Here is a 22,500-nt window from a genome sequence, read left to right as displayed (position 1 = left end):
TGGTGTAAGGAGGGAAAAGGACACACACTCACATTATGTATAGTGGTGTAGGGAAGGAAAAGGACACACACTCACATTATGTATAGTGGTGTAGGGAAGGAAAAGGACACACACTCACATTATGTATAGTGGTGTAAGGAAGGAAAAGGACACACACTCACATTATGTATAGTGGTGTAAGGAGGGAAAAGGACACACTCTCACATTATGTATAGTGGTGTAAGGAAGGAAAAGGACACACACTCACATTATGTATAGTGGTGTAGGGAAGGAAAAGGACACACACTCACATTATGTATAGTGGTGTAAGGAAGGAAAAGGACACACACTCACATTATGTATAGTGGTGTAAGGAAGGAAAAGGACACACACTCACATTATGTATAGTGGTGTAGGGAAGGAAAAGGACACACACTCACATTATGTATAGTGGTGTAAGGAAGGAAAAGGACACACACTCACATTATGTATAGTGGTGTAAGGAAGGAAAAGGACACACACTCACATTATGTATAGTGGTGTAAGGAGGGAAAAGGACACACACTCACATTATGTATAGTGGTGTAAGGAAGGAAAAGGACACACTCTCACATTATGTATAGTGGTGTAGGGAGGGAAAAGGACACACACTCACATTATGTATAGTGGTGTAGGGAAGGAAAAGGACACACACTCACATTATGTATAGTGGTGTAAGGAGGGAAAAGGACACACTCTCACATTATGTATAGTGGTGTAAGGAGGGAAAAGGACACACACTCACATTATGTATAGTGGTGTAAGGAAGGAAAAGGACACACTCTCACATTATGTATAGTGGTGTAGGGAAGGAAAAGGACACACACTCACATTATGTATAGTGGTGTAAGGAAGGAAAAGGACACACACTCACATTATGTATAGTGGTGTAGGGAAGGAAAAGGACACACACTCACATTATGTATAGTGGTGTAAGGAGGGAAAAGGACACACTCTCACATTATGTATAGTGGTGTAGGGAAGGAAAAGGACACACTCTCACATTATGTATAGTGGTGTAAGGAAGGAAAAGGACACACTCTCACATTATGTATAGTGGTGTAGGGAAGGAAAAGGACACACTCTCACATTATGTATAGTTGTGTAGGGAAGGAAAAGGACACACTCTCACATTATGTATAGTGGTGTAAGGAGGGAAAAGGACACTCTCACATTATGTATAGTGGTGTAAGGAGGGAAAAGGACACACTCTCACATTATGTATAGTGGTGTAGGGAAGGAAAAGGACACACTCTCACATTATGTATAGTGGTGTAAGGAAGGAAAAGGACACACTCTCACATTATGTATAGTGGTGTAAGGAGGGAAAATGACACACTTCGTTAATCATTCACATGTGCTTTGACACTGATTTCACATGTCATTAAAGATTTTAAAAAAGCTCTTTAAAGTTGTTGAATACAACAGCAAAATGTCCTCTTTCTACCTCCAGACAGCGTCACAGACACACACTCTTACCTGACTTGTGTCATTTTAAAGCTACACAAACTTTTTCCATATGTGAGGATTTAAAACCTTCCCTCCTAATGCACCATATACAGCTTTGAGTTCAACATCAACAGGCTTGCTTCTCCTTACCTGGCGACCAGTGGTTGCCGGGGCTTGTGTTGGAGTCTGTGATTGACAGCTGAGGGGTGGGGCTGGAGCAAGTAGTGGTTGCTGACTGGCTGCAACAATTGGCTGGACCAGGGTTTGTCCCGCAGGTGCAATGGCTGTAAAGCCCAGAGTTGCCAGCGGTGATGGCAAGTAGGCGGGGCCTGGAGGGGGAGGGGCCTGTTGGGCTGTTGCTGAGCTAACCCCTGGGCTGGACTGCACATGGGTGATTCTGAAAAAGAGATGCGTTGGCTAAATGGTAGATCAGGTGGCAGGTAGAGTGGCTGTTAACTGCAGAACAGACAGCTGAAAAAACAGGTAGAGAAGTAAACGCTGTCTGTCCTGAAGCCCCCAATTCAGTCCAACAGAGAAAAACCTTTACAGAAAAATAAAACGTGGTGAAACCTCCAGAAGAGCATCAGAGGAGGAGTCCCTCTATCAGAACAGACAGGCCTGCAGTATGTGCCGAGTGGGCAGAGGAGGCGATGTGGCTACAGAGCAGTGTTAAAATTATTGTGTATTTTTCTGTGTATTTATTTCCTTCTTCTAGATGACGGCCACAAAAACCCCATCCTGCTCATAACAGCCTTTTCTTCATCTAATGAGAAATACAGCAACTGTGTCTGCTAAGTGCCCCATCTCCCTTAGGGAATGAAGATAAGGAGAGCAACTTGCCAATTTAATACAAATGAGCTGTGATTATAAGTGCAACTTCAGAAGGTGTAGGAGGAATGGAAGAAATGTGTGGTATTGTTCTGCCCTGTGTTAAACCATAAAGTTTACTGCTGGATTATGAAAGTTTATATTTTGATTCAGACACCAGTGACAGGTTCAGGAGCAGTTTGAGAGCTAGCAGAAAGTTGTATAAACCTCACATCGACCCTCACACAGCTTCGCTACGTGTCTGGAGAGCGGCATGTGGGATAACGATGAGATCTCGTTTTCTTTCTTACAGTCTTAATTTTCCTCTACACAGCTCTTTGGTAGTTACCTGGTGGGAGGTGAGGTCAGTATAACAGTCTGTGGTGGCACGGGGCCCTGGGCCATCACTGTTGCCATGGAAACTGGGAAGGGGCTCCCAGGATGCACTGCTGCTGCTGCAGGGTGGACGTTGGTTTGGACCACAGACATCGGGGCGATCTGGATGATCTGTGATGAGTGGGCACATGCAGGTGTTAAAATAAGAAAAACAATCTAGAAGCCAAAAGTAAAGAAAAAAGTTCATGAGCAGCAGATATCGCACTGTTCTTTAGACATTACTGAACTCTGACCTGTCGGGGAACGGGTTGGTAAAAAGATGAACTTCTCCTTCCTGGATCAGTAAAAGCCTGACACTGTTACCATGACAACCGTCCACCATAAAGACGCAGCTACTCTGTGACTAAAGGGCCTTAAACCAGCCGCTGACGGAGCAGTTTTTTTTCTCCCGTGTCAGAATCATTTTGGAAGAACGAGTGTCGGCTGAAAATCTTATTCTGGACTCCAACATCTGACAGCCCCTTTGTTGACCTCCACAGATTTGCTCGTTTTTGGCATCTTAAACGATCAGATCAAGTTCTATGTGTAAGTTATTCAAGTCTTTTTGCAGCTTGTGCTGTTTCCACCTACCAGCCCCCAAGAACAGCTAAAGACCAGGAACAACACCTACAAGGGCAAATCAGTCTGTGACGGGGTCGAGTCTCACTTGGCACTAAAATGTGTGCCTACTTTTTTTTGTTGACATGGTGACGGTGGTCACGTGGCTCAGGTCCCGGACTATTCCGGTGGCGTCTGGACACTGCTTGGTATCCGCATCATATTCTTCATAAATTTGATAAGTCCATTATAATTTTGTTATCCTCTTTCAGTGTTATATTGTGTACATTGTGTAAACACAACATCATTGCACGTTGTGCGTCTTGGGAGAGAGAGCCTCCTCTGTTGCTCTCCCTGAGGTTCATTCGTCCATCCATCATCCAAACCACTCATCCTGCTCTCAGGGTCGCGGGATGCTGGAGCCTGTCCCAGCAGTCGTTGGGCGGCAGGCGGGGACACACCCTGGACAGGCCGCCAGGCCATCACAGGGCCCACACACACACACACACACACACACACACACACACAGACACACACACAGACACACACACAGACACACACACACACACACACACCAGGGGACAATTCTTGCTCGTTTTTCTCCCGGTTAAGGGTTTTAGGGAGGTGCTCCTCATCTGATGAGAGGGTCTAAGCACAGGATGATGTGTTGCTGGAAAGCCCTTGAAGCAGATGTGTCATTTATGATATCAGGCTGTCCAGATACAACTGACTTGATTTGACATGGAGCCAAACTCTTGATCTGCAGTTTTCATGTGGCCTCAGCGCTGACAGGTGTCAGCGGCGTAGACACGGCGTCTTGTCTCCTGCTGGGAGGAAGTGTGGTTCTTGTCTAGTTTAAACGCTGCTGATAGTTGTGACCACATTTGTTGTTGTTAAGACATGCTACCTTGTTTCCTGTTGGGGGGCCGTTCTGCACGGGAAGAGGAGGAGCCACCAGGGAGATGGAAGGGTGAGGAGGAGTAGACCCGGTTCTCACTGTTGCCATGGGAACCAACATCTTACTCTGCAAGACCGGTGACTGAGTTTGGACTGATGAGTGAGAAGGAGGGAGAGAAACAGAAGGGGAGAGAGAGAGAAACGGGAAGAGAAGCCGAATTATCATCTGAAGCGCTCAACAGATGAAGCTAGCCAAAAAGACGGGGGTGAGGTCAGCGTGGGGTGAGGATGGGGCACAAACAGAGGGGAGGGTTAAGTTAGCGGTGCTGATATAGTGACAGTGACAGCAGGTAACCAGTGGGAACAATGTTCCACTGCTTTTGACTCCGCCGTCATCAGGAAGTGACCAAGGCACCAGGAGGGCGAGAGGGCGGCTGGCGAGAGCTGTAGTCACATCAACATTGTCTCTCCTGTCAATCATCTCACACCCTTTTACGTCAGCCAATCACGTCTATTTCAAGCACTGTCCTCTGGGTTTTAGAGATGTTTAATAGGGGATAGTAACTATGAGAGGGGAAATAGGAGAAGAATGCAGAATATCTTGGGTGACATTTTGGGGACAGAATACGTCCACAATTAAACAGTCTGATGTTTAAAGTTGAAATCCTTGATTTTTCTTCATTAGCAAGTCCTTCTTTCATTCATCTGAAATGTGATGACGATCTGGCAGTTCTGTTGGACAGAAAGTCAGTCTTGTAGTAGGTCAGTGTTGTGATATGGTCTGATGTAGGAGGCAGAGAGGAATAGACTTGTTGACTCTGATTATCTGGGACTACAGACCAGGTGTAGCAGGGCTACAGACCGGGTGTAGCAGCCATTGTGGCTGGTGTGCCGTCAGCTCAGCAGTAAACAGTCCCCACCCTTGTAACAATGGATCCTGGGAGCAAAGCTAACGCACACAGTCTGATGTACTACACACTACATCACACTACATGGAAACACTGCTGTACAGTCCTACTGACGGCCTATCCAACAGAAGCATCGCCAAATCAGCATCGCAATGCAACCTTTTTTCCTGCTAGAGTTGTTTCCTGCATGTTTGCTGCTACACCACTGTTCATCCTACCAGGTCAACAAATGTCAACAGCGGTATACAGAGAGTGGAGTGTCTCCAACTATGGTTAAGATGCCAGTTAGTATTATGGAACCTCACTCCATGCTCCAGATGGATAAATAAGAATTTATTAATGAAGAAAAACAGCAGATTTCAGCTTAAACTGGTAGGAACCCACCGTGACTTCCTTTTTCTATAAACCAATCCCTACTCTTGGTCTCACCTCTGGTTCCAGGGCTGACTGACGCATATCTGAGCCCCACTCCCGCCCCTGACTGCACACCATTGGCCAGGGAAGCATTGGTGGGCGGGGCAGAGGGCTGGGCGAGGACACCGGTTGGCTGCTGGGTTAGCGGTGGGGCAGAGGGGCTGTCACTAGGTAGGAGGTACTGGAACTGCAATAGCGACTTGGCGCCAGCAGGGGGCAGGAGAGAGGAGGTGGTGTCAGTGGGGAGGAGCTGAGGCTGGAGTAGGGAGAGGGAGGGCTGCTGGGGTTGGGGGGACAGTAGCTGCATTGGCTGGGCAGCTTGGAAGGCCCCTCCCACAACAAGGCTAGTGACCAATCCATTGCCGCCTGCAGCACTTACACTGACAGTATTGGAGGGGGGAGATGACGACAGGTACCCACCCCCTGCAGTGATTGGCAGCTGTTGGGGTCGAGCTCCACCAATCAGAAGTGTGGCTTTCCTATCCTGAGGGAGGGGGCTGAGGGTGACAGCTCCTTCTATTGGCTTGCTGGCGATGGGAATGGGCGTGCTGGCAATAGGCCGTACCACGTTGGTCACGACGGTGGGGGCCATACGGACAGCACCGAGGACCTGGGTGAGGCCATGCTGGGCCAGGGTGGAGGTAGTCTGGATGTTGGAACCTGAGATGGACGCAGAGACAGTCTGCTTCACTTCACCTCCTCCTCCTACTGCTGCAGCTGCTTCTCCTCCTCTCTTGGATCCTCCCTCACTCCCTTCCTCTCCTCCGTCCATCCCTCTCTTTCTCTTCCTCTCAGAGCTGTCCCCACTATCCCCTCCTCCTCCTCCTCCTCCTCCCCCGCCCAACGTGCTCCCTTTAGGAGTGGAGGAGCTGGAGTGAGGGATGCTGGGAGAAGAGGAAAGGAGAGAGGAGCGAGCCACTGGCTGGAAGCCATGCCGGAGGGAGACAAAATAAAGAGAGCGAGAGAGAGAGAGAGAGAGAGAGAGAAAGAGAGAGGGAGGGGGGAGATCAAAGAGATCAGATTAAGGAATGTGCTAGCTAATACTATTTTCTTTCTCAACTGGCAAGTTTCTAAGCTCTAACTGTAACTCTGGAGAACACAGAGGTTCTTCAGGCAGTTATATAAGGAACACAACACAGGACATTCAGAATTACAAGCTTCATGACAGTAATGTTACTGATACCCATTGAAGTGTGAACCACGATCAATAAAGCACTTCAGCACGACTGTCGGAACCATACCTGCCAGCTTAGTTTGCCTAATTTTACACTCTAGGTCTGTGGTTATTGACATTTTTCCTTTTAAAAAAAAATACGTATTCTTGTTCTAAACAGTTTTGCCCTCTACCCCATTTGACTTGAGTTTGGGGGTATTGTATGAGTGGGAGGGTTCGGGTCGACCCAGGTGTGCCAGGTGAGGCCTGCTGCCAGTTAGTCAGGAAGTCTAGCCCACCTTGTGGTAATGTGTTTGGGCTTAAGAACACTTCATAAGAAGGGCCTCCTTCTCTGTCAGTTTGTTCATCCATCCATCCATCCATCCATTATCTGAACCGCCTGTCCTGCTCTCAGGGCCACACACACTAGTGGAATATTTAGTCCCTCGGGTCGTCTCACACAGAAGCCTGGGTAACTAGGGCTGGGTGATATGGGTAACTAGGGCTGGGCGATATGGGTAACTAGGCGATATGGGTAACTAGGGCTGGGCGATATGGGTAACTAGGACTGGGCGATATGGGTAACTAGGGCTGGGCGATATGGATAACTAGGACTGGGCGACATGGGAAACTAGGGCTGGGCGATATGGGAAACTAAGGCTGGGTGATATGGGTAACTAGGACTGGGGGATATAGGTAACTAGGGCTGGGCGACATGGGAAACTAGGGCTGGGCGATATGGGTAACTAGGGCTGGGCGACATGGGAAACTAGGGCTGGGCGATATGGGTAACTAGGGCTGGGCGATATGGGTAACTAGGACTGGGCGACATGGGAAACTAGGGCTGGGCGATATGGGTAACTAGGGCTGGGCGATATGGGTAACTAGGACTGGGCGATATGGGTAACTAGGACTGGGGGATATAGGTAACTAGGGCTGGGCGACATGGGAAACTAGGGCTGGGCGATATGGGAAACTAAGGCTGAGTGATATGGGTAACAAGGACTGGGCGATATGGGTAACTAGGGCTGGGCAATATGGGAAACTAAGGCTGGGTGATATGGGTAACTAGGACTGGGCGATATGGGTAACTAGGACTGGGGGATATAGGTAACTAGGGCTGGGCGACATGGGAAACTAGGGCTGGGCGATATGGGAAACTAAGGCTGAGTGATATGGGTAACAAGGACTGGGCGATATGGGTAACTAGGGCTGGGCAATATGGGAAACTAAGGCTGGGTGATATGGGTAACTAGGACTGGGCGATATGGGTAACTAGGACTGGGGGATATAGGTAACTAGGGCTGGGCGATATGGGAAACTAGGGCTGGGCGATATGGGAAACTAAGGCTGAGTGATATGGGTAACAAGGACTGGGCGATATGGGTAACTAGGGCTGGGCGATATGGGAAACTAAGACTGGGCGATATGGGTAACTAGGGCTGGGCAATATGGGAAACTAAGGCTGGGTGATATGGGTAACTAGGACTGGGCGATATGGGTAACTAGGACTGGGGGATATAGGTAACTAGGGCTGGGCGATATGGGAAACTAGGGCTGGGCGATATGGGAAACTAAGGCTGAGTGATATGGGTAACAAGGACTGGGCGATATGGGTAACTAGGGCTGGGCGATATGGGAAACTAAGGCTGGGTGATATGGGTAACTAGGGCTGGGCGATATGGGAAACTAAGGCTGGGTGATATGGGTAACTAGGGCTGGGCGATATGGGAAACTAAGGCTGGGTGATATGGGTAACTAGGGCTGGGCGATATGGGAAACTAAGGCTGGGTGATATGGGTAACTAGGGCTGGGGGATATAGGTAACTAGGGCTGGGCGACATGGGAAACTAGGGCTGGGTGATATGGGTAACTAGGGCTGGGCGATATGGGAAACTAAGGCTGGGTGAAGGGCTTTCATGGCAGTTTGTGTTTAAAGCATTTAAGTGAAACTATAGAACATTCTACGGAACAGTTTTCTTACTGCTACTGATGAAGGGTGCACAGCCGGTACATATCGCTCTCATTTTATCACCCAGGTGTATGGGTCTATGGGTTATCGCCCAGGTCTATGGGTATATCACCCAGGTGTATGGGTATATCGCCCAGGTGTATGGGTTATCGCCCAGGTCTATGGGTCTATCACCCAGGTGTATGGGTATATCGCCCAGGTCTATGGGTATATCGCCCAGGTGTATGGGTCTATCACCCAGGTCTATGGGTATATCGCCCAGGTCTATGGGTATATCGCCCAGGTGTATGGGTGTATCGCCCAGGTCTATGGGTATATCGCCCAGGTGTATGGGTATATCGCCCAGGTCTATGGGTATATTGTCTGTCCAGGTGTATGGGTATATCGCCCAGGTCTATGGGTATACCGCCCAGGTCTATGGGTATATTGTCTGTCCAGGTGTATGGGTATATCGCCCAGGTGTATGGGTATACCGCCCAGGTCTATGGGTATAGTGCCCAGGTGTATGGGTATACCGCCCAGGTCTATGGGTATAGTGCCCAGGTGTATGGGTATATCGCCCAGGCCTATGGGTATATCGCCCAGGTCTATGGGTATATTGTCTGTCCAGGTGTATGGGTATATCGCCCAGGTCTATGGGTATACCGCCCAGGTCTATGGGTATAGTGCCCAGGTGTATGGGTATACCGCCCAGGTCTATGGGTATAGTGCCCAGGTGTATGGGTATATCGCCCAGGTCTATGGGTATACCGCCCAGGTCTATGGGTATAGTGCCCAGGTGTATGGGTATATCGCCCAGGTCTATGGGTATATCGCCCAGCTGTATGGGTCTATCACTCAGATCTATGGGTCTATCACCCAGGTGTATGGGTATCTATGGGTATATGACCCAGGTCTGTGGGTATATCGCCCAGGTGTATGGGTATCTATGGGTATATCACCCAGGTGTATGGGTATATCGTCAAGGTGTATGGGTATATCGCCCAGGTGTATGGGTATATCACCCAGGTCTGTGGGTATATCGCCCAGGTGTATGGGTATATTGCCCAGGTCTATGGGCCTATTTACCAGGTGTATGGGTATATCGCCAAGGTGTATGGGTATATTGCCAGGTGTATGTGTCTAACACCCAGGTCTATGGGTATACTGCCCAGGTCTATGAGTATATCGCCCAGGTGTATGGCTCTATCACCCAGGTGTATGGGTATATCGCCCAGGTCTATGGGTCTATCACCCAGGTCTATGGGTATATCGCCCAGGTGTATGGCTCTATCACCCAGGTGTATGGGTATATCGCCCAGGTCTATGGGTCTATCACCCAGGTCTGTGGGTATATCGCCCAGGTGTATGGGTATATCGCCCAGGTGTATGGGTCTATGGGTCTATCACCCAGGTCTGTGGGTATATCGCCCAGGTGTAGGGGTATACACCCAGGTGTATGGGTCTATGGGCCTATCACACAGGTCTATGGGTATATCGCCCAGGTGTATGGGTATATTGCCCAGGTCTATGGGTATATTGCCCAGGTCTATGGGTATATCACCCAGGTCTATGGGTATAACACCCAGGTGTATGGGTATATTGCCCATGTGTAATGGTCTATCACCCAAGTCTATCAGTATATCACCCAGGTGTCTGGGTATATCCCCCAGGTCTATGGGTATATTGCCCAGGTCTATGGGTATATCACCCAGGTCTATGGGTATAACACCCAGGTGTATGGGTATATTGCCCATGTGTAATGGTCTATCACCCAGGTCTATCGGTATAACACCCAGGTGTATGGGTATATCCCCCAGGTCTATGGGAATATCGCCCAGGTCTATGGGTATATCGCCCAGGTGTATGGGTATATCGCCCAGGTCTATAGGTATATCGCCCAGGTATATGTGTATATCGCCCAGGTCTATGTGTATATCGCCCAGGTCTATGGGTATATCACCCAGGTCTATGGGTATATTGCCCAGTTCTATGGGTATATCGCCCAGGTGTATGGGTATATCGCCCAGGTCTATAGGTATATCGCCCAGGTATATGTGTATATCGCCCAGGTCTATGTGTATATCGCCCAGGTCTATGGGTATATCACCCAGGTCTATGGGTATATTGCCCAGTTCTATGGGTATATCCCCCAGGTCTATGGGTATATCGCCCAGGTCTATAGGTATATCACCCAGGTCTATAGGTATATCGCCCAGGTCTATGTGTATATCGCCCAGGTCTATGGGTATATCACCCAGGTCTATGGGTATATTGCCCAGTTCTATGGGTATATCGCCCAGGTGTATGGGTATATTGCCCAGGTGTAATGGTCTATCACCCAGGTCTATGGGAATATCGCCCAGGTCTATGGGTATATCGCCCAGGTGTATGGGTATATTGCCTCGGTGTATGGGTCTATCACCCAGGTGTATGGGTATATCGCCCAGATCTATGGGTATGTCGCCCAGGTGTATGGGTATATCGCCCAGTTTAATGGGTATATCTCCCAGGTCTATGGGTCTATCACCCAGGTCTATAGGTAACCCATGAATTTAGACACCAGCGGGCTAACGCTGATGTTTTTGCAAACCTGGGTGATTGCTGGTTACAAGAGGTAAACAATAGGTGTCAGGAGGAAGTAGTTACAAATTACCATCAGGCTTTGCTTCTAAGTCAAATTTGAGGGCTAAAAAATTCCATGAGTGATAAAATTTGTGCACAAGAACATTTCATACATGAGGCTCTTAGTACCGCATACATTCCTTAAACCAGATCCATGTAGAGGACTTCCCATCCATCCATTCCAAGCCGCTTATCCCAACTGGGGTCGCAGGATGCTGGAGCCTATCCCAGCAGTCATTGGGTGGCAGGAGGGGAGACACCCTGGACAGGCCACCAGTCCATCACAGCCCCCCACACACACACACACACACACACACACAAACATTCACACCTAGGGATAATTTAGTCTGGCCGATTCACCTGACCTACATGTCTTTGGATTGTGGGAGGAAACCAGAGCACCCGAAGGAAACCCATGTGGACATGGGGAAAACATGCAAATTTCACATAGAGGACAACCTAGGATGACCCCGAAGGTTGGACTACCCCGGGGTTCGAACCCAGGACCTTCTTGCTGTCAGGCGACCACGCTAACCACTGAGCCACCGTGCCGCCATGGAGAGGACTTGTTTTTTTTATTTAATTTTTGCTTTAGACAAGATCAATAAATCCCACATAACTGACTGAATTCAAAATTCAACAGAGATCTGGTCATGTTAGAGCATTATTGGACCTACCTGTCCATCTGGTTCATCCTCATCGCTGTCTGTTACCCGTTCCTTACACTTGAGGTCTATGGAACCTTCAGGGCAAGAATCCTCTACAAGGCGGGACAAATACAAAGTAAGGAGTTATCATTCTAAAACACGTGAGGCATCTTCAGCATCGCGGAACGTTTGTGTATTTTCAGTCAGAAAGCAACACACTGAGTAACAACTGCTAGAAGTTCAATCATTTTCAACAAGTTGAGTGACCCAAGAAATGGTAGCTGGACGGCATTTATATAGCGCTTCTCTAGCCACAACAGCCACTCCAAGCATTTTACTATCATGAACGCATCACCTCCACACACGCACACACACACACACGCACACACACGCACTCACACTCTGAAGGCAGTGTCCGACATGCAAGGCACCAACCAGCTCATCGGGAGCAGTTAGGGGGTTAGGGGGTTAGGTGTCTTGCTCAAGGACACCACGACATTTTTGCGAGGAGCCAAGAATCGAACCAGTAACCCTCCAGCTACCAGACGACAGCTCTACCTTCTGAGCCAGTGTCACTTAGTTGATGAAAATTAAACTTAGTTTTGATGCTGTGCCGCCAATGGTGTGCAAGCGTGGCCGAATGCATCGCTTTTGTCTTTACTCATTCCAGTTTCCACAGCATGTAATAACCAGTGAATACACACATGATGTTGCTGGTGCTTTCAAGGTGCATTGTTGTTCGGTTAACATCTACAGGCCACCAAAGGCCATTGCTGACTGATGCAAATCAAGACGAACGCTCCGATTCATTTCAATATAAAACTATGCACACAAGCAGCATCTAGAATCAGGTCGCTGGGGGGCTACTTGACGAGCCATGAAATGTCAGGACACTGTTCTGCTGCCAGGCGTCAACGCACCTGCAGATTCACACCGGCTATGAGAATACATGTGTTGCTGTTGTTGCAGAATAGCACTTAGTACAGTTACATGTTTAATTGCTACAACGTAAATGCCCAATGAGTTAGGGCGGTGTTTCCCTACCCAGTCAGTGGTCAAGAGCCCCCTATTCTGCAGGTTTTCATTGTAACCCTGCACAGGTAGGTCTCCCTATAGCATCTAACTATGTAACCCTGAAGGTAGGTCTCCCTATAGCATGTATGTAACCCTGCACAGGTAGGTCTGCCTATAGCATCTACCTATGTAACCCTGCACAGGTAGGTCTGCCTATAGCATCTACCTATGTAACCCTGCACAGGTAGGTCTGCCTATAGCATCTAACTATGTAACCCTGCACAGGTAGGTCTCCCTATAGCATCTAACTATGTAACCCTGCACAGGTAGGTCTGCCTATAGCATCTAACTATGTAACCCTGCACAGGTAGGTCTGCCTATAGCATCTATGTAACCCTGCACAGGTAGGTCTGCCTATAGCATCTAACTATGTAACCCTGCACAGGTAGGTCTGCCTATAGCATCTAACTATGAAACCCTGCACAGGTAGGTCTGCCTATAGCATCTAACTATGTAACCCTGCACAGGTAGATCTGCCTATAGCATCTAACTATGTAGCCCTGCACTGGTAGGTCTGCCTATAGCATCTATCTATGTAACCCTGCACAGGTAGGTCTCCCTATAGCATCTAACTATGTAACCCTGCACAGGTAGGTCTGCCTATAGCATCTAACTATGTAACCCTGCACAGGTAGATCTGCCTATAGCATCTAACTATGTAACCCTGCACGGGTACGTCTGCCTATAGCATCTATCTATGTAACCCTGCACAGGTAGGTCTCCCTATAGCATCTAACTATGTAACCCTGCACAGGTAGGTCTGTCTATAGCATCTAACTATGTAACCCTGCACAGGTAGGTCTCCCTATGGCATCTAACTATGTAACCCTGCACTGGTAGGTCTCCCTATAGCATCTAACTATGTAACCCTGCACAGGTAGGTCTGACTATAGCATCTAACTATGTAACCCTGCACAGGTAGATCTCCCTATAGCATCTAACTATGTAACCCTGCACAGGTAGGTCTGTCTATAGCATCTAACTATGTAACCCTGCACAGGTAGGTCTCCCTATGGCATCTAACTATGTAACCCTGCACTGGTAGGTCTCCCTATAGCATCTAACTATGTAACCCTGCACAGGTAGGTCTGACTATAGCATCTATGTAACCCTGAAGGTAGGTCTCCCTATAGCATCTATGTAACCCTGCACAGGTAGGTCTCCCTATAGCATCTAACTATGTAACCTTGCACAGGTAGGTCTCCCTATAGCATCTAACTACGTAACTCTGCACAGGTAGGTCTGTCTATAGCATCTAACTATGTAACCCTGCACAGATAGGTCTGCCTATAGCATCTAACTATGTAACCCTGCACAGGTAGGTCTGCCTATAGCATCTAACTATGTCCGGTGTGCCAAAACTGACATATTTATATGCTGATTTGATGAATAAGTACAAGCTGGCCCATACATGCAGGGTTATGATGAAACTTTTTCTTCCCCTCCCTTTTCCTCCCCAATTGTATCTGGTCAATTACCCCACTCTTCTGAGCTGCCCTGGTCACTGCTCCACCCCCTCTGCCGATCAGGGGAAGGCTGCAGACTACCACATGCCTCCTCCAATACATGTGGAGTCACCAGCCGCGTCTTTTCACCTGACAGTGACGAGTTTCACCAAGGGGACGTAGTGCATGGGAGGATCACGCTATTAACCCCAGTTCCCCCTCTCCCCTGAACAGGTGCCCCGACCGACCAGAGGAGGTGCTAGTGCAGCGACCAGGACACATACCCACATCTGGCTTCCCACCCACAGTCACGGCCAATTGTGTCTGCTGGACCACCTGACTAAGGTGGAGGTACCACAGGGACTCAAATCGGCGATCCCCGTGTTGGTAGGCAGCGGAATAGACCGTGATGCTAACCGGACGCCCAGTTACGATGAAACTTTGCAGGACAGTGGCTCTTTGAGGACTAGGCTTAGAAACACTGAGTTAGGAGGCAGAAAAATTGAGTTGGTAGACACAGTCTTGAGGTCAGACACATCCAGATCAGAGACCTGAAGTTTGCTAGGGGAGCTGAGTCAGTGATGATCCAGTCAGGCCAGGGGTGCATTCCCTGGTGTGTGTCCGGACAGGAATGTGGAGCTTTTGAGCATTTAGCTCGGACTCTTATCCACAGTGACTGATAATAAGTAAGTGGGTTGTGAGATTGGTGTAACGTTCAAGAAAACATTCTTTCACAGGCCCAAACAAATCCAGGCTCAGTGGCAGGGAATAGGATTGAACCTATGAGCTTCCCGTCACGGGACAGTCTCTTTGATGGCCCAGCTGCACTAATGAACTCACCCATGACGTCATCGTCCCCCTCTTCCTCACAGATGACCATGCGCTCTTCATCACTGGTCACATCCTCACTTGCTCCTCGCTGGGACAGGGACAAAGGCAGGGGCCGACTGCGAAAAAAACTTGCCCCGTCCTCCTAACACAATTGAGGGAAGAGGTAACAATCAAATGTACTTTTCATTATTATTATTACTGTTATTATTATTATCATTATTATTATTATCATTATTATCGTTATTATTATCATCACTATCCTTATTACTGTCATTATTATTATTATTATTATTATTATTATCATTATTACTGTTATTATTATTATCATTATTATTGTTATTATTATCATTATTATTGTTATTATTGTTATTATTATTATTATTATTATCATTATATCATTATCATTATTACTGTTATTATTATTATCATTATTATCGTTATTATTATTATTATCATCATTATTATTGTTATTATTATTATTAGCATTATTATTGTTATCATCATTATTGTTATTATTATTATTATCATTATATCATTATCATTATTACTGTTATTATTATTATCATTATTATTGTTATTATTGTTATTATTACTATTATTATCATTATATCATTATCATTATTACTGTTATTATTATCATCATTATTATTATTATTATTATTAGCATTATTATTGTTATCATTATTATTGTTATTATTATTATTATCATTATTATTGTTATTATTATCATATCCACGTTACTGATACACTAGTGCACGGCTGTCCCGCGACCACCCGGACACCTTCACAACAGACGAGTGCAGACGCGTGCCTTCGGACAGTAGCAGGAGAACTCGCACGTCACGGTACCGCTCCTTCAAAGGCACCAGGAAAGTGGAGAGCGAAAGCTTTGAAGCTGTAAAGCTGGTGGTCCCCCCGGAGCGCTCGACGGGTCCTCCACTGTAGAACGAAGACCCAAGCCTCCGCGTTACAACCCGCGAAATTCCGTTTTTACATTTTACTCTGAACGCCCCAGTGTTCTGTCAGCTGCACCACGCTGCACCAGCGGTGGGGATGTGTGTTTCTGTGGACTAACACAGCTACTTAGCAACACACACACACACACACACACACACACACACAGTGTCAGCCCCAGTGTTGTGTACTGTGTGGTGCGCTTGTTCTTCTTACATACACACAGTGTACCACTCACTGACTGAATGTAGATTTCCATCAATTCTGAAGCCTGTCCCAGCAGTCATCCTGGTCTCAGGGTCGCAGGACGCTGCAGCCTGTCCCAGCAGTCACCCTGCTCTCAGGGTCCTGGGACGCTGCAGCCTGTCCCAGCAGTCACCCTGCTCTCAGGGTCCTGGGACGCTGCAGCCTGTCCCAGCAGTCACCCTGCTCTCAGGGTCCTGGGACGCTGCAGCCTGTCCCAGCAGTCACCCTGCTCTCAGGGTCCTGGGACGCTGCAGCCTGTCCCAGCAGTCACCCTGCTCTCAGGGTCCTGGGACGCTGCAGCCTGTCCCAGCAGTCACCCTGCTCTCAGGGTCGCAGGACGCTGCAGCCTGTCCCAGCAGTCACCCTGCTCTCAGGGTCCCGGGACGCTGCAGCCTGTCCCAGCAGTCACCCTGCTCTCAGGGTCCTGGGACGCTGCAGCCTGTCCCAGCAGTCACCCTGCTCTCAGGGTCCTGGGACGCTGCAGCCTGTCCCAGCAGTCACCCTGCTCTCAGGGTCCTGGGACGCTGCAGCCTGTCCCAGCAGTCACCCTGCTCTCAGGGTCCTGGGACGCTGCAGCCTGTCCCAGCAGTCACCCTGCTCTCAGGGTCGCAGGACGCTGCAGCCTGTCCCAGCAGTCACCCTGCTCTCAGGGTCCTGGGACGCTGCAGCCTGTCCCAGCAGTCACCCTGCTCTCAGGGTCCCGGGACGCTGCAGCCTGTCCCAGCAGTCACCCTGCTCTCAGGGTCCTGGGACGCTGCAGCCTGTCCCAGCAGTCACCCTGCTCTCAGGGTCCTGGGACGCTGCAGCCTGTCCCAGCAGTCACCCTGCTCTCAGGGTCGCAGGACGCTGCAGCCTGTCCCAGCAGTCACCCTGCTCTCAGGGTCGCAGGACGCTGCAGCCTGTCCCAGCAGTCACCCTGCTCTCAGGGTCCTGGGACGCTGCAGCCTGTCCCAGCAGTCACCCTGCTCTCAGGGTCCTGGGACGCTGCAGCCTGTCCCAGCAGTCACCCTGCTCTCAGGGTCGCAGGACGCTGCAGCCTGTCCCAGCAGTCACCCTGCTCTCAGGGTCCTGGGACGCTGCAGCCTGTCCCAGCAGTCACCCTGCTCTCAGGGTCACGGGACGCTGCAGCCTGTCCCAGCAGTCACCCTGCTCTCAGGGTCCCGGGACGCTGCAGCTCAGGGTCCCGGGACGCTGCAGCCTGTCCCAGCAGTCACCCTGCTCTCAGGGTCCCGGGACGCTGCAGCCTGTCCCAGCAGTCACCCTGCTCTCAGGGTCCTGGGACGCTGCAGCCTGTCCCAGCAGTCACCCTGCTCTCAGGGTCCCGGGACGCTGCAGCCTGTCCCAGCAGTCACCCTGCTCTCAGGGTCCTGGGACGCTGCAGCCTGTCCCAGCAGTCACCCTGCTCTCAGGGTCCCGGGACGCTGCAGCCTGTCCCAGCAGTCACCCTGCTCTCAGGGTCCTGGGACGCTGCAGCCTGTCCCAGCAGTCACCCTGCTCTCAGGGTCGCAGGACGCTGCAGCCTGTCCCAGCAGTCACCCTGCTCTCAGGGTCCCGGGACGCTGCAGCTCAGGGTCCCGGGACGCTGCAGCCTGTCCCAGCAGTCACCCTGCTCTCAGGGCCACGGGACGCTGCAGCCTGTCCCAGCAGTCACCCTGCTCTCAGGGTCGCAGGACGCTGCAGCCTGTCCCAGCAGTCACCCTGCTCTCAGGGTCCCGGGACGCTGCAGCTCAGGGTCCCGGGACGCTGCAGCCTGTCCCAGCAGTCACCCTGCTCTCAGGGCCACGGGACGCTGCAGCCTGTCCCAGCAGTCACCCTGCTCTCAGGGTCCCGGGACGCTGCAGCCTGTCCCAGCAGTCACCCTGCTCTCAGGGTCCCGGGACGCTGCAGCCTGTCCCAGCAGTCACCCTGCTCTCAGGGTCCCGGGACGCTGCAGCCTGTCCCAGCAGTCATCCTGGTCTCAGGGTCCCGGGACGCTGCAGCCTGTCCCAGCAGTCATCCTGGTCTCAGGGTCCCGGGACGCTGCAGCCTGTCCCAGCAGTCACCCTGCTCTCAGGGTCCCGGGACGCTGCAGCCTGTCCCAGCAGTCATCCTGGTCTCAGGGTCCCGGGACGCTGCAGCCTGTCCCAGCAGTCATCCTGGTCTCAGGGTCCCGGGACGCTGCAGCCTGTCCCAGCAGTCACCCTGCTCTCAGGGTCCTGGGACGCTGCAGCCTGTCCCAGCAGTCACCCTGCTCTCAGGGTCCCGGGACGCTGCAGCCTGTCCCAGCAGTCACCCTGCTCTCAGGGTCCCGGGACGCTGCAGCCTGTCCCAGCAGTCATCCTGGTCTCAGGGCCACGGGACGCTGCAGCCTGTCCCAGCAGTCACTGAGCGGCAGGCGGGGAGACACCCTGGACAGGCCGCCAGGCCATCACACAACAAAACAACATTTTATGGCAAACCATGTTTGAGATTAACCATGACTACTCTATTACTACTACTTCCAGCTGCTCCTGCCGGGGGTCACCACAGTGGACGGTCATCTGTTCCATCTCTTCCTGTCCTGCTGCACATCCTCCCCAGCCTGCTCCCTCTGTGTAGTTCCAGCTGCTCCTGCCGGGGGTCACCACAGCGGGGGGGGGGGGGGGGGGGGTATCTGTTCCATCTCTTCCTGACCTGTTGCACATCTTTCCCAGCTCGGTCCCTCTGTCTAGCCAATCGGTACAAGTCCTTTTCTCCTTCCTTAGTGTCTAATCTGTCATACAACTCACCATATACCTTTTCCTTTTCCTTTGCCACCTCTCTCTTTGCTTTATGCTGCGTCTCCTTGTACTCCTGTCTACTTTCTTCATCTCTCTGACTATCCCACTTCTTCTTTGCCAACCTCTTCCTCTGTATACTTTGCCGTACTTCCTCATTCCACCACCAAGTCTCCTTGTCTTTCCTCCTCTGTCCTGACAACACACCAAGTACCTTCCCAGCTGTCTCCCTCACTATTTCTGCAGTGGCAACTCTTCAGCACCACCCAGCACCTGTTTTACCTCCTCCCTGAAATCCACACAACAGTCTTCCTTCTTCAACTCTTCACTACCACCCAGCGCCTGTCTTACCTCCTCCCTGAACTCCACACAACAGTCTTCCATTTGATCTGATGTTTGGTTTGATTTGTGATTAATACCAGAACCAGAACGACCGGGATTTCACTCCTCCCTAAAATGACCATAGGCGGTCAAAATGGCAGCCGGTGTGTAAACTCTATGTTGTGTCAAGGTAAATACCTAGATGAGGTATTACCGCATTACACATGTTAGTGTGTCTGTTAGGAAACTACCTGACACCAACATTAACATGTTAGCAACTTTAATACTATTTTCAAACAATTTAAACTGGCCGCTGTCCAACTCCTGTAAATCCTGCAAGGCCTCGCGGTGGTAGTCATGGTGTAAATCCTGCAAGGCCTCGGTGGTAGTCATGGTGTAAATCCTGTGAGGCCTCGGTGGTAGTCATGGTGTAAATCCTGCAAGGCCTCGGTGGTAGTCATGGTGTAAATCCTGTGAGGCCTCGGTGGTAGTCATGGTGTAAATCCTGTGAGGCCTCGGTGGTAGTCATAGTGTACATACTGCAAGGCCTCGATGGTAGTCATGGTGTAAATCCTGTGAGGCCTCGGTGGTAGTCATGGTGTAAATCCTGCAAGGCCTCGGTGGTAGTCATGGTGTAAATCCTGCAAGGCCTCAGTGGTAGTCATGGTGTAAATCCTGCAAGGCCTCAGTGGTAGTCATGGTGTAAATCCGGCAAGGCCTCGGTGGTAGTCATGGTGTAAATCCTGCGAGGCCTCGGTGGTAGTCATGGTGTAAATCCTGTGAGGCCTCGGTGGTAGTCATGGTGTAAATACTGTGAGGCCTCGGTGGTAGTCATAGTGTACATACTGCAAGGCCTCGATGGTAGTCATGGTGTAAATCCTGTGAGGCCTCGGTGGTAGTCATGGTGTAAATACCGTGAGGCCTCGGTGGTAGTCATGGTGTAAATCCTGCAAGGCCTCAGTGGTAGTCATGGTGTAAATCCTGCAAGGCCTCGGTGGTAGTCATGGTGTAAATCCTGCAAGGCCTCAGTGGTAGTCATGGTGTAAATACTGCAAGGCCTCGGTGGTAGTCATGGTGTAAATCCTGCGAGGCCTCGGTGGTAGTCATGGTGTAAATCCTGTGAGGCCTCGGTGGTAGTCATGGTGTAAATACCGTGAGGCCTCGGTGGTAGTCATGGTGTAAATACTGTGAGGCCTCGGTGGTAGTCATGGTGTAAATACTGTGAGGCCTCGGTGGTAGTCATGGTGTAAATACCGTGAGGCCTCGGTGGTAGTCATGGTGTAAATACCGTGAGGCCTCGGTGGTAGTCATGGTGTAAATACCGTGAGGCCTCGGTGGTAGTCATGGTGTAAATACCGTGAGGCCTCGGTGGTAGTCATGGTGTAAATACCGTGAGGCCTCGGTGGTAGTCATGGTGCGTCTGTAACGTGTCTGTAACCAGACATGTTGGACATAATCACACATCAAGTTTAGACTATTTGTCTGCACTGGAGGGCGCAAGTGTGTTTCTAGGACAGAGCAACGAACTTCATGAAGGAAATGATGCAACAACACATGTCATAAATGCTGACACGACGACGCACACCATCACGCACACATTACGAGCGGCGGTTTGAGGTAGATCTTATCACAACTGTTTTTATGCAATTGATCTACAACTCATTTTAATGCAAATATATGTGCAATTTTAGAAGCATTCAGGGAGTGGCAGTCTGTGTCTTTTTTTCACAAAGTTATTAAACTTTGAACATCCAAAAGATCACAATGACGGCCGTTGTCGCTCTAGTGTTACCAGCGACTACTGTCGCGACTTAAAACACACACGAACTCTACACATTTTTATTCTCGACATTTCAACACCTCGTGATCTTCGTCTCAAGATCATGATATGACAACCAAGAGCCGAGACCACACAGACAGACGCACAACAAGCCGATAAAATCCAAATCAGCTGATGTGGCTGCTAGTCTGAGGGTTCGACTGCTAAGCGAGCAGCTTGTTCATGCTCGCTAGCCAGCTGGAACTGATGCTCCACAACTTCCAGCCCCCCCCCCCCCCCCCCGAGTCTGCTTCGCTCGCTTTAAGCTAGAGATCAGCGACACTCGTACCTTCTCCAGGTCCCTCTCTCTCTCCCGGCGCTCCAGGGCGTGAACGGCACTCTGGGAAAAGGCTCTGGGACGGGGAAGCTGGCCCCCAAAGGCTCCACCTCGTCGCTCCAACCCGACCTGGGACGCCACAACCTGGGACCCTGACTGGGGGTCTGGGGAAGAGAGATAGATTTATATCATTGTGTGTCTACCGGTCTGGTCTACTTCTCGTACATTTCCACCTAAACCCTCACCAAGGCGGTTTGTGGTACTCCAGGACTCTGTAAAGTTGCCTGTTTTAAATCGCTATGTGTAGAAAAGTCAGAAAAAATGCCAGGAATCAAATTGGATATTTACATAAAATGAAATGTACATGAATAGTTTTAACGGTGGTATAATTACAGGCTTGACTTCCCAGAAGTCTTGTCGTTTAATGGGCCTGGACGCATTTAAACGAGAACGCAGGATAAAAAGAAAATCAAAGTTATTTCCGAGGATCGGGGAAAGTAACGCTTCATCTACATGTTTGTTTTATTTAAGATTTTGTTTGGGGCGTCCAGGTAGCATGGTGGTCTATTCCGTTGCCTACCAACATGGGGCTCACTGGTTCGAATCCCCGTGTTGCCCCCGGCTTGGTCGGGCGTCCCTACAGACACAATTGGCTGTGTCTGTGGGTGGGAAGCCGGATGTGAGTAAGTGTCCTGGTCGCTGCACTGGCGCCTCCTCTGGTCGGTCAGGGAGCCTGTTCGGGGGGGGAGGGGGAACTGGGGGGAATAGCGTGATCCTCCCACGTGCTACGTCCCCCTGGTGAAACTCCTCACTGTCAGGTGAAAAGAAGTGGCTGGTGACTCCACATGTATGGGAGGAGGCATGTGGTAGTCTGCAGACCTCCCCGGATCAGCAGAGGGGGCGGAGCAGAGACCGGGATGGTTCAGCAGAGGGGGCGGCTCATCAGAGACCGGGACGGCTCAGCAGAGGGGGCGGAGCAGAGACCGGGACGGCTCA

General features: G+C 50.2%; 1 protein-coding gene across 1 annotated transcript in view; it reads right to left on the bottom strand.

Moving 5' to 3' along the window:
- The window catches only part of cica (capicua transcriptional repressor a), a 118,210-nt gene that overhangs the window by 21,429 nt on the left and 74,281 nt on the right, over window positions 1-22,500 (bottom strand). The window contains exons 9-15 of the mRNA XM_056298081.1: window positions 21,517-21,668; window positions 15,162-15,294; window positions 11,833-11,915; window positions 5,442-6,348; window positions 4,115-4,257; window positions 2,624-2,781; window positions 1,618-1,864 (exon numbers count right to left, since the gene is read on the bottom strand). Of these exons, the coding sequence (XP_056154056.1) occupies window positions 1,618-1,864; window positions 2,624-2,781; window positions 4,115-4,257; window positions 5,442-6,348; window positions 11,833-11,915; window positions 15,162-15,294; window positions 21,517-21,668 (1,823 nt within the window). The remainder of the gene's footprint in view (window positions 1-1,617; window positions 1,865-2,623; window positions 2,782-4,114; window positions 4,258-5,441; window positions 6,349-11,832; window positions 11,916-15,161; window positions 15,295-21,516; window positions 21,669-22,500) is intronic.

The sequence above is a fragment of the Lampris incognitus genome, chromosome 18, assembly GCF_029633865.1.
Source record: "Lampris incognitus isolate fLamInc1 chromosome 18, fLamInc1.hap2, whole genome shotgun sequence".
In the NCBI taxonomy this organism is placed as follows: Eukaryota; Metazoa; Chordata; class Actinopteri; order Lampriformes; family Lampridae; genus Lampris; species Lampris incognitus.
This window is presented reverse-complemented; position numbering and strand designations above follow the sequence as displayed.